A 12234-nucleotide genomic window follows, 5' to 3' on the forward strand; every position below is an offset into this window, starting at 1 on the left:
CAGGAAGGTCAGCCAATTTCTGCAGGAATGAACTGTCTGGTTTCAGCTTGGGGCCAGTGAAGTTTGGTCTGCATATATAAGTGCCTGCTCTGAGGCTGTTTGGGTGGTTTAGGACTTCTCAGGGCGGGAAGCCGGCTCCTGCCCTGTTGCTTTGCAAGGAAGGATTGCCGGCTTGAGTCCCAGGTGCTTCTGCAGCATTTCCTTGCAAAGCTGGCAGGAGGTTGTGCTGCTGGGCATGGGGCAGGAATGAAAGGATTAGCAAAATGCTCCCCTGCGGCGTGAGCGCCGTGGGGCTGGCAAGGAGCACGGGGCTCGGTGCATGGACCTGGACGCAGGCATTGCCCAGGCAGGCTGCCGGCGGCTGCTGCCACCTCACACCCTGCTCGGGCCCTGCACTGTGCCCCTGCTGTGCCCCTGCCTGACCTGCGAGCATGGACAGAGGGGGCACGGGGAGGCCCGGCGAGGACTGAGGGTTGCAGAGAGAGCATGAAGCCAATGTGGTGCTGAGCTGCTCCCAGCATGAGATGAAGAGCTGGGCAGTGGTGCAGATGCATGGCACCGGCAGGTCTCCACACACAGACCCCGGCAGCGAGCACCAGCCTGAGAGGGAGCAGCAGTGCTTTGCTGGTTGCTCCTCGCAGCGGTGCATGGAAGCTTGGCCAGGCCAGGCTGGGCCCGATGTCACAGATGCTGTGACACCCTCCCTGCAACGTGCCGTTCCTCTGTGCCAAAGTGCTGCAACTCATGGACTCATAGAATGGTTTGGGTTGGAAGAGACCATAAAGCCCATCTAGTTCCACCCCCCCTGCCACAGGCAGGGACACCCTCCACTAGACCAGGTTGCCCAAAGCCCTATCCAACCTGGCCTTGAACACTTCCAGGGAGGGGGCATGCACAACCTCTCTGGGCAACTTGTGCCAGGGCCTCACCACCCTCACAGTGAAGAATTTCTTCCTAATATCTAATCTAAATCTCCCCTCCTTCAGCTTAAGGCCATTCCCCCTCATCCTATCACTCCATGCCCTTGTAAACAGTCCCTCACCATCTTTCCTGTAGGCCCCTTTAGGTACTGGAAAGCCGCAATTAGATCTCCCCAGAGCCCTCTCTTCTCCAGGCTGAACAACCCCAACTCTCTCAGCCTGTCTTCATAGGAGAGGTGCTCCAGCCCTCTGAGGATCCCATTGTAGAAGGCCTATAGAAGCTTTTCTCATTGCTCTTGATGTCGCTGGCCAGATTTAATTCTATCAGGGCTTTAGCTTTCCTAACCTGATCCCTGGTTGCTGGGACAATTTCTCTGTATTCCTCCCAGACTGCCTGCCCTTGCTTCCACCCTACACAGGACAGTGTCAACTGTCCCTGCCCTCCTTTTAATCCTGACCCTTTTCTGGCTGAAAAGCTCCAAGGGTGAGGAGGCCTGGAGAACATGTCCTTTGAGAAAAGACCGATGGAACTTTGAAGGAGCAAATGTCATAACGTGTATATATTTCCAGTTTCTCCACAGGGAAGGAGAGTAGGAGTTCCCTACCCTGAGAGGAGAAGTAGCAGCCAAGGGCTTAGACCACAAAACCTGAGATTAATTTAGACTTACTCATCATAAGGATAGTCATGCACTGGAAGGAATCTCTTAAGGAAGTTTAGATTGGACAAAGTCCCAAAGTCAGCACAGAGTTGGAGCACCTGGCAAGAGGCATCGCTAGCATCAGCCACCCCAACGCCTGTGCATGGCTTTCACGTCTTCCAAATATACAACAATATATACCATGAGCTTCTGGGAACCATCAACGTGGGAATGGCCATAGTGGCTCAGAGCAAAAGACCTGCTGTCTAATAATAATCACCTATGAAAAAAAATAAAAGGAGGTGGTGAAACATGCCTGGAGCCTTCCCCCTGCAAACCACAAGCTGAGAGTTGTGACAGATGTTCGGTGACAGCCATGCTGATGGAGGAGAGCAGATGCTGCTGCGCCCAGGACGGGCTTGCCACAGGTGGACTGATGAGACCTGTACTGCCTCGTATGGGGAGCACGAGAGCCAGCGTGGTAAGGCAACAAATTCCCAGATATACATTTTTTTTTTCCCTTATGCAGCCTGGAATGAGGCCAAAAACATAGGGCTGGAATCTCTCTCCAGACAATTAATTATTGCAGAGAGACAATTTGTTAAGCAAGAGAGGCTTTTAATTTGTAAGAGCCCATCTATTCTTATTGTATCTTTTAAACTGAAGGAAGCGGAGTTGATCAAAATAGACTTGAAATAGAAGATTTTAATTTAGAGGCTATGTTCAATGTGCTGACAAAAATAGGAAACAGCTCTCTCAGAAGAGCATGCTCCCCCCAAAACCAGGCTGGAGTCTGCAGGGAGTGCTCCAGAACAGCTCAAATCATTACAAAACCACTTGAAAATCTTTTAGCGAAATTCAGCTGGACTTGCTCAGGAAAGACAGGACTGTCCCCATTGCTGATTGCTGTCCAGGTGCCGATTCCCTGCCTGCAGGGCTCTCACCGGCGCAGCGTGGGATGTCTGAGGAGAGGCAGGGGATGGGGTTTGGAGGAGCCCAAAGTAACCTTTGCAGCCTTGCAGGAGGCAATGGGATGAGAGCTGTGATCTGCCACCTTTTGGGAAGACCCACGGAGTTTAGGTTATACAAGAGATGGGACAAGGGATGGGGCAATTGCAAGGGGTCCTGGCTAGGCGGCCAAGCCAAGTCCTGTAGCCCAGTGAAGCATCTGCACTCCCCTTGTCCCAGGCTATGCATACCCCAGAGCGGGACACTGAACTGTGAGGCAGGTGGTGAAGAAAGTGGAGAGAGCCACGATGGGCCTGGGAAAGGCTGTCAGGCTGTCATCCTGCACCCAACGGCTTCCCTGCTCGGGGACGGGACGGGACCGGCACAGCCCCCTGTGCCAGGACGACCAGCCGTGCTGCCACCGGCGGGTGAGCCGGGACTATGGCAGCACAGGGACCTGCCCAGGGAACATTTCCAGTTTAGCATCTTTTAATCAGAAAACATGAGTTCTTCAAAGCTGCCAGTCTGTGCAGAAAAGGATACGTTTTGACCAGTCTCCTCTCTGCACTTGTTCTTTTGAAGTACCTATATTTAGAAATCTTTGTGAAGTCTTGCATTGACACGTTTAAAAGGAGAATGGTTTGGTTTTTGCTTTCAAACAACTTATTTAGAAATTTGTGCTCATCTGCAGCATAACAAGTAGGTTGGGCTGTAGAAAAGGCTAGAACTGGAAGTGAAATGACCCTGTCTGTCACTGCTCTGCATGCCTCACTTGCAAAATATGTTGAGATCCCAACTTTTTGTCCCAATTCAAGCTGGGAATTACTGTTTTAAGTCTGTGCATGGATGCTATTTCTCATCTAATTTAAAAGCTGCATGAAGTAGCCACTACCTGGAAATTAAATGCTGCTTTCCATAAAAGATGAGGGACTCTCCCCAAATGAGGCATTGCTCCCTGAGGATTGCAGGTCCATTGAGAAGTAGCTTGCTCTAAAGATTGTATCAGCCAGCTGGAGCAGAGGAGCCAGCCCGTGGGCAATTCAGTTAGAGGCAGAATCGACTCCGTTTGCTTCAGTTTAAAAAATAATAATCTGTAATAAAGTGAAGGCAAAGAGAAAATGGGTAGAAATTGAATTAGAGTTGTGGTTGTTCCAGCACTGCCCTGCAGCCCTCTGCAAGTTGACCCTCTCCGGACCCAGCCTGCTTCCCGGCTGTCTCCAAAGCCTGGAGAGGCAGCAGTAGGTGCAATAGGGCAATTCGTGTTTGGGGCCACTGGCTTCATGGAAGGAGGGTGAGAAATTCAAAGGTAAATCACTCCAAATAAACCGATGCTGCTGCTGGGCTATGCAGCAAGAGCCTGTTAGTGATGGGAGCGGCCTGCACTGGCTCTGCATGGCAGCATTAGATTAGCATAGCTGATTAGGCATGTTGCAGTCTTGACTTTCTGCTTAGCAGAGCTGGGGATTTTCCTAGAAATGTCTAGAAATCAGATGGCAAGTCAAGTGCTTCAGTTATGGGAAGAAGAACGAGCACTCACATGTATGCCGCAGGCAGGCAGGAGCTGAAGGGAATAAGAAGTTCCTCCAGTACTTTTGGCTGGGACCAAAACTGATGCTAATTCGTGAAGCTGGGCTACTCCCACAGCAATGTTTGAAGACTCTTGCTTCTGGATCTCCATTTACCTGGGACATGCTGTGAGCCCAGTCCTGGTTTTGGGGTTAGATCATCCATAAAAAACCTGTTCCAAGCCTGCCCCAGCCCCTGCCATAGCCCTGCTGGCCCAGGAGCCCGGGGCTGGTGCTGATCTGCCTCAAAGACGGCTAGTCCCCGTCTCCCCAGGCTATCAGGGATTTACTAGCGTGGTGCTCCAGTAAACACTTTGCTGCATTTGAGATAGATTAGATCTCCAGTCCTCCCATTTACAGAGGCAATATCTTATCTGGGAGCAGTATCAGGCTGTCTGGCACCCTGGAGGGAGTGGAAAACAGGCTGATATGCTCCCAGCTCCAACTCCCCCTTCCCTTGGACTTTGCTCTTTGTCTGGCTTGTGGCATAGGACACCTGAATGATCTGTAGTTGGTAGAATGCAATTTTTCCCTCTCTTAAGTTGAGATGCTGTGTTTTCTGTTCTCCTTTCCCTATGCTTGGTGAACATTTCGATGGGCAGGTTTCAGTGTCAGGTGTTCAGCGCCAGGGGTAGGAACCAGCGGTGCCCATGATGTGAACTTGCTGCCCTCTGACTCTTGATTTGGAGGGATGTGACATTTCTATGTCCATCTCCTTGTTCCTGTTATCCTCGTGCTCTTTGCACCCTGACAGGATGTTAGAAAGTGTATGCATTAGTTTCGGATCACACTCAGACTAACTTTAATCTATACCCCATCCTCTCTGTACAGCAACTCCATTTCTTCTTTCCCTCTTTTCCTCTGATGTATATGGCTAAAACTTCTCTTGTTATTTTTCTTGCCATCCTCTGCAAGAGCAAATTTAGCCTGACCTTTGCCAGTTCTCACTTTATGTCTTGGGTGTTTCAAGACATAGGGGTAGGCTGCCTTTTTCCTTTGCAGCACAATACTTTTACCCCATTCCTTATCAGCTCTCTCTGTCCTTTTATGTAGCTAATTCCTTGGCTAGCACAAAAGCCCTTTCTGGGCTTGAAATACATGTTCCAGAGATCAAAGGTGCAAAACCACTAAAGGACACTCCAAGCCATCTCTGTGTACAAGTCCCCAGACTCACCGCCCAGCTGGTTTACATTAGGGACACATCCATGGCAGAGCCCGTCAGGAGGGCAGCCAGCAGCATGGAGCTGGGCTGGCGCTGGGGGAACCAGCAGTAGCGTGGGGGTGGAAGAAGGACCACAGGGAAGGAAATTCCTTGCTCCCGAGAATCAAGATCAGAAATGGTCCCAGCTGTTTTGTTTTTAACTAGTGCTCTTCTATTTCTGGGGCACCACCACAGACCGAGCGATGTTCATAGCAGCGGCTTGGTGGCTGTTCTACTCCGGTCCCTCTGCAAGCTTTGCCCTCCTTTTACACTGAAGGGGGAAATGGAAAGAAATATCACCTGCCCTTCCTCATGCTGATTTGTTTCCAAGCTGGGAAATTTAATGTGAAAATCAGCTGTAGGCATCTTATAGGGAAGAAAGAGAGCATAAGAGTTGTGCAGAATTTGGGGCTTGCAGGTCCCAGAAGATTCATTAGGAATGGTAAGCTGAAGGCAGCTCAACAGTACTGTTTTATTTGGCATGACAAAAAAAAAAAAAAAAAAAGAAATGAGAAAAGAAAAAATAGAAAAAAAGAAAGGTCAAACCTTTTGTCCAAACGCCACAGTTTTGGGAAGGTCAGCCTTGGGATTTGGAACTGTGTCCTGCCCTATTCGTTAATGTCTCTCCTGGTCCTGGTGCCCTGGGAAGGACCAGGGCTGCAGAGCTCCTGCAGCTGCACTGTCCTGCTGTCCCACCAGCTGTGCCCATGCTGGCTCCGCTTTCGCTGTCATGGAAGCTGTTACAGGGCAGCTGCTCGTGCCCTGCTGTGCAATCCTCGGCTCAGCTACTTGCTAGCTCCTGGCTGGCTGCTCGTGATGGGTGAGACACTTGTCATGCCGGTACTGGAGGCTAAACCCATCCTTACTGCAATGGGATAAACCGGATCCCAGCCAGAAGACTTAGCAAGAAAAGCAAGCAGCTGCTTCTTCCCTCCCATGTCCTGTGGCTCTTGTACAGCTTTGGGCATGGCCAGGGACAATTTCATTTTGGCCTATGTCACTTGGAGCAAACTTCTAGTTCTGGTCTTTCTGCCTTGTGTCTCTGCATTGCCTCTCACCTCACCAGGCAGCCCTTGTCCTTCAAAGCCCAGCTTAAAAATACCCCCTGCTCCATGCTGTTGCATGGGACCACCGCTGCCAAGCTGCACCCCGAGAAACCCGTGACTGGTGCCACTCTGATGTGATGGAGCTGCTAGTCCTCAGCATCAGCCCCCTGGCCCTCCCATTCCTCCAGCTCTGCAAAGAGAAGTGACATCCCTTGGCATTTTTGCCTCTGTTGCCTGCACATAAACTCCTGTTCCCAGCCCTTCTCATGGGAACTCGTGGCTTTGATTCTTGCCTCGTTACTGATGCCGGTCTGACTTGGCGCAGGGATCCTGGAGCAGAAATCGCTGCAGTCTCGCAGGGTAGGAGACATGCTCCATCTGCCTGGGATCAGGATGAAGGGGAGTCCAAAGGCTTCTCCAGCAGACAGGAGTCTTTCACTTTGCTGCCAACACAACTGTTTTTCCAAGGCGTAACTGTTGCCAGAAATCCATGGAGTCAAGACCTGCTATTTCTTTGCTTCTAAACAAAACAAACCCTAGTTTGCCTTCTGCCAGGGAGAAGAGCTCTTGTCTCAGAGAATAAAATCAGACAGAAAGCAAGTGGGCTCTCATTTCCTCTCTCGTTCAGTAATGATGAACTAGGGAAGAGGGGAATTACCTTGCAGGAGTTGGGAGATGGGTGTATAGCCTGGGCATGCTCTAGTCTGCGCGAGGAAGCCTCATCCATACTTGCAAGATGTTTTAAGCATCTTTCCAACCTGATCATCCTTTGGAAGAGGTTGGTCTCCTTCTCCCTGGTGCCTTAGGCACTGTGAGCAGCATGATGAGCTTGCTGCCATGCTCAGCAGAACAATCATGCGTAAAATCCCCGGGTAATTTACCCTGAGTGGGATCCTGTGATTTACTGACATTCCTCATAAACTGAAACGAACATAAAAGAAATGAATGCAGAATTGCTAATTTGGAAACTCATTTTGAATAACTCTTCTACTGACGTGGTAACGGTTAGCAGGGAGTCCTGGTGATAAATAATAGCTGCTGAAATCCTGAATTGGCTATAAATTGGCATGAAGGAGCGGAATCCCCTGTGTGAGGCTCAGCTCAGTGAGTTACTCTACACTACACTCAGCAGCAGCTGCAGGTGAGGACGGAGGTGGTTTTAGCTGTATGAGGTTGTAGTAGCAGATGTCCTGACATACGTAAACTAGAAGATCATATGCATCCTCAAATGTCAGCTCTGCTTTACATTGCTTACTGCTTCTGGGAGCTGCAGGGCTTTACACCAGCAGATTATCCACTTCCCTTCTCTGCCGAGCACTCCTCCTTTTTAGCTGCTTGGTGTAATTGCATATAAACTGGGAGGATCCCAAAGGGATCATTACTTTTCTGCACAAACTGCTTTCCTTATTCACATTTCACATCATCACCTGCAGGCATCCCTGAGACCAAGCAGTGTTTCCTTCCTTCGCACAGGGCTGCAGCAGTAGCAGGCAGAGAGCTGCCGTGCCCAGGGTTGGATGGGATGATGTGGTCTGAGACCTCTGCGGCTGAGACCTCTGCGGTGGTACCCAAGGTGGTGGGATGCAAGATTTCCTCATGGACAACTTGCTTTCCTTCCTGGTGGCTCACCTTCCCCAGCATCTCTGCCGTGTTCGGTCCTGGAGAGGGGAATGTGGCATCTCCCCTCCAAGACGCTCAGGATGGATCAGCAGAAGGACCATGGGTTGGCAGCTTGGTAGCAGCTTCTCCCTCCCATGAGCTGAACTTGCCAGGGCTGCTTGGTGAGCGTAAGCCACCAAGCTGGATCCACCTTCCAGCTCTGTGGCCTGACGTATAACAGCACGTGGGAGGCTGAAGGATGTGCAAGAAAATGCTGATGGTGAGACCAAAGCTTGGACATAGGCTTTCTCTGCTGAACATGACTGTTTTTTTGGAAGCTGTGAGTCTGAGCTGTAACTCAGAAATTAAAGTTTCTTTTCACCACATTTTGTCTTCCAAAAGAGCTGCTGCTGCTGCTTGTAGGTGGCTGTGGTTACAGCAATGCCTTTATGGTGTACAGCATTTGCTTGTCAAGAGGGGAAGTTGTGCTGCTAACATTGCAAGTTTTATTTATTTGGGTGGCTAAGGCGTGATTCAAGTCAACAGCCTGCAGAGTCGGTGGTCACATCAGCCAGGTCCAAGACCAGGTTCCACCAACACCATCCTGCAAAGCAATTGCAGAAGCAGACTGCAATTCTGTGTAACCACAAAGATACATCTTTGTATTTCAAAACCTTGTGACCGCACCAGTTGGTTGTTACATATCCTGGGAATGAGTCAGAGCTCAGAGGAATGACTGCTCAGCTTTTCAGGTACTGATCTGGCACTCAGCCCTAAGAGTTAAGGCTTTCTGTTGGGTTGCCTCCATCTGCAGCACTTCAGCCAGACCCATCCATTGAGATGGTAGAGACTTGCTTCTGCTTATCTGAAAAGGAAATTGTACAGATTGCAAACTGTGGTAGCTAGACCACAAAAGCAAGGCAGCTTGTCCGGCACAGAGAGATGGAAGATCTTACTTGAATATGTATGTGCTGGAGAAAGATATATAGGAGTTCAGTGCTTCCTTTGGTTAAGGATGTTCTGATTTTGCCAAGTGCTTTAATTTATTGTGGCATCCTGATTGTGTGGTTTTTTGGCCCTGCTGTAGTAACCATTACTAGCTGTGGCAAACCCATAGCTGAGATCCCTCCATGTAAATTTTCTCCACATTGAGTTATTTCTAAGAATTTGTTAAATCACACAGGTTTCTTCCTCCTGCTCCCTCCCAGCAGAGGCTGTGATTTACAACGTACATTCGTATATTTTTAAATGTCCCTTCTATATGATAAACACCATTGAAATATGTTACTATAAGTGACTCCAGGGAGGTTAACCCTGCTGCACGTCCTTTGAAAGGCATGACGTGTTTATGAAACACCTCATATTAGACAAACTGTTTGCAGGCTGAAGACATCCAACAGCAGCCAGATGAATGTTTTGTGCATCAGAAGATGTAAATCTTATTTTAATCCTGGATGACTCATGGCCAGCTTGTCCTGAGCCAGGCTCAGGGCTTGCTGCCTTGTCTTCTGAGTGTTATCTTGCCCTGATCACTGGGGCAGGCGGTTAGCAATCCCCAGCTCTCAGGAGAGCAAAGGCAGCATGATGCTATCAGCTCAAAATGACTCAATAGCCATAACTCAGAGCAGGAGGCCTCCAGCTCAGAGAGATTTCATGATAGACCTCCTCTGACTGTGAGATCTTCATATTCCTCCTCCAAGCAGGGTGGGTCCCCTTATCTGGGACTTTGGTTTCTATGAGCTCAAAACAAGCTCAGAGCTGGCTAGGAGAGCTGCAGCTGTGATTAAAACCAGCTTGACCTTTCTAAATGCTTCTCTTCCTCAAGCTGGGGTTGGAACACATCTTTCCAAGCCAGAAGGCTGATGTCAGGATTGCTTCATTCAGCAATGTTGGGTAAAGGCTAATAAACACCACTAAGAGCTTGCTAATAGCTCCAATTAGACTGCAGCTGATGCTTTATAAGTGGTTCTCTTTCCTCCTCCGCCGTTTCCTTGCTGATATTTCCTGGTGGAGTTTAGGAAGGTGAGGTGGATTAATGCTACTTTGGGAGGCAGTCAAGAGACTCAGCTGCAAAATTCCATTTTCCTCTTGGCTTTTTTGCAGTAGGTCTGGCAGGGGTTTCTCAGGGCAGCTGTCTGCTTCTGCCTGGACTGGGTTGAGATGCAGCTGATGTATTTGTCTTGCTGGTGTGTTGCTGGGAATAAGCCTAATTTAGGAGCTTGATAGACCAGAGGTAGAATGGAAATGTAGCTTTGACAAGCTATTCACCCTTGCTGCTAGGACCTTTTCTGGTTGTGAGAGAATCAGCAAGTTGTTTCCACAAATACATGGGAAAAAGAAACTGTGATAAAAGGGTTTGAAGGAGTTCATGTTGAAAAAAAAAAAAGAAAGAGAAAAGTGTTGTTGTAGTTTGTTTTGTGTTTGTTGGGGTTTTTTTTCCCCCCTTTTTTATCACCTTGAGTACTTTCTGCAGCTGGAGAGACTTCCATGTCAAGACTTTAGCTGTCTTATGGCACATGAGATTTTTAAGCTGCTTTTTTTTATTCAAGGATCTTGACCGTGAAGGCACAGAGAGCGCCTGGTGCTGTACAAAGCAGGTGCTCAGGGGCCCACCACTGTTCATCATCTATTCCTCAGCTATCTGCCACTGCAGGGTCTGGGCACAGGAACCCAGGGGTCCCCCTGGTTGAGGTCTGGGGGTCGTGTCACCAGAAACATATCATGATGCTCCAGACCTTGCCTTGGAGCCTTGTGTGCTGCATTTCTCATACTGATCCTCCCTTTACAGACACTAGATTTCTTCTGTATATGAGCTGGCCTGAGCTGCAGAATTACATGGGCTCCTACAGCTGCGTCATGGAAAACACCGTTCACCGCGTCATAGAGCGAGGTGGGTTGTAAAGCCTTTGCAGAGACCAAGACAGCCATGCCACAGGGCTCTGCTGTTTCTTGGCTTGAGGATCCTAATTCTGGCTCTTTTCTCCTACACCTTCGATTACAGTTCCTGTAACGCATCTGAACAACCTGCTGTGCAACCTTCCTTCACAGGGATTCATGGGCATATTTTGAAAGCATCTTTAAGCCCCACCCCCCCCAAAAAAAAATCAAACAAAACATACTTTGGAATAAAGCACTCAAGCAGATGACTTGGAAATAGCTCTTGCATAGTGCTGGCGTTGTATGCAGGCATATGTCCCATGATTCTGTGGATTTGAAAACAAGTAAGCACAGTGATTGTATTATCAGATCTTGTTTCCTTCTTAGAGATAAAAGCAAGGAGCAGGCTGGATTCTGGTGGGAGAGAGCTTTTTGAGTGATGCCCTCACTGAGACCTCTTATGGAAATGAAGCAAACATCTACAGCTGGGAAAAGTAATACAAACTGTCCCTCCCACAGCCCTGGACAGTCACTGCATGGCAGGAATTTGTTTTGTGTGTGTCTTGAGCTGAGGGGTGCAGTCTCCCTATAGATAATATCTGGGGGAGCGTACCAGTGCATTGCACATACAAAATGAGCTCTTGAGTGTGGGCCGTGGCATTTGCTGCAGTGTTTGTAGGCATGTGCTGAGGGTGGGGGAAGTACAGGAGGGTAAGATGAGCGTCTAGAGGCCCCGGTGGCAATAAACTGCAGCAAGATGTAGGTGTGGGGCTGGTGAGCTGCTCTTTGCTGATTGAGCTGCAGTCGTGACATTGCGGGATATTAGAGGTGAGGAAGTTGGGCTGGAGATCCTGTTATCACTCTTTACCTCAGTGATGCTACCTGTCCAAATGGCCCTGGGGCTGAGCTAGCCCACCTATTTCTGCGTAGGGAGCAGGGCAGGGTGGGCAGGCAGTGATGGTTTGGTGCAGGACTGGTGCTCTGGTCCCTGTGAGCCAGGCTGACTGTGAGAACATGGTGTTATTTCAGTTTAACATCTCCCCGGGGTGCGAGTGTTTCAGATGTTGTGTGAGTTTCTGAAAGTCGGAGGGATATTTGCCAAGAGGAGAAGGATGGCTGTCCATCTAGGAGGACTGTGGTTTTGGGCAGGGATTCAGTCATATCTAGGACTGACATGGATAAGCTTTTCTCTGCAGCAGCAGGGCTAGGAGCATCTGGGTTACTTCACTTTCTAGAGGAAAGCGGAATTCCTTATTTGGGACTCAAGGGAAAAACATTCCTTGAAATATGACCAAACTCCTCACATGTCATGTGCTGGTGACAGCACTGCTGAATGCAATGGAGATGAGGGCTCATTATTCCCGATATCTCTTCCCAACCCTTCTTGGACAGTGGGATTTTTTTGGTGTTCCCAAAGTAACAAGGAGCTCATCAAACACT

General features: G+C 49.1%; 1 protein-coding gene across 1 annotated transcript in view; it reads left to right on the plus strand.

The window, feature by feature from the left end:
* LOC142603824 (serine protease inhibitor Kazal-type 5-like) overlaps positions 1–12234 on the plus strand; it is a 114546-nt gene that overhangs the window by 25940 nt on the left and 76372 nt on the right. The window contains exon 2 of the mRNA XM_075766361.1: positions 10706–10807. Coding sequence (XP_075622476.1) covers positions 10726–10807 — 82 coding nt within the window. The 5' untranslated portion in view covers positions 10706–10725. The remainder of the gene's footprint in view (positions 1–10705; positions 10808–12234) is intronic.

The sequence above is a fragment of the Balearica regulorum genome, chromosome 14 (assembly GCF_011004875.1).
Source record: "Balearica regulorum gibbericeps isolate bBalReg1 chromosome 14, bBalReg1.pri, whole genome shotgun sequence".
NCBI classification, from domain to species: Eukaryota; Metazoa; Chordata; class Aves; order Gruiformes; family Gruidae; genus Balearica; species Balearica regulorum.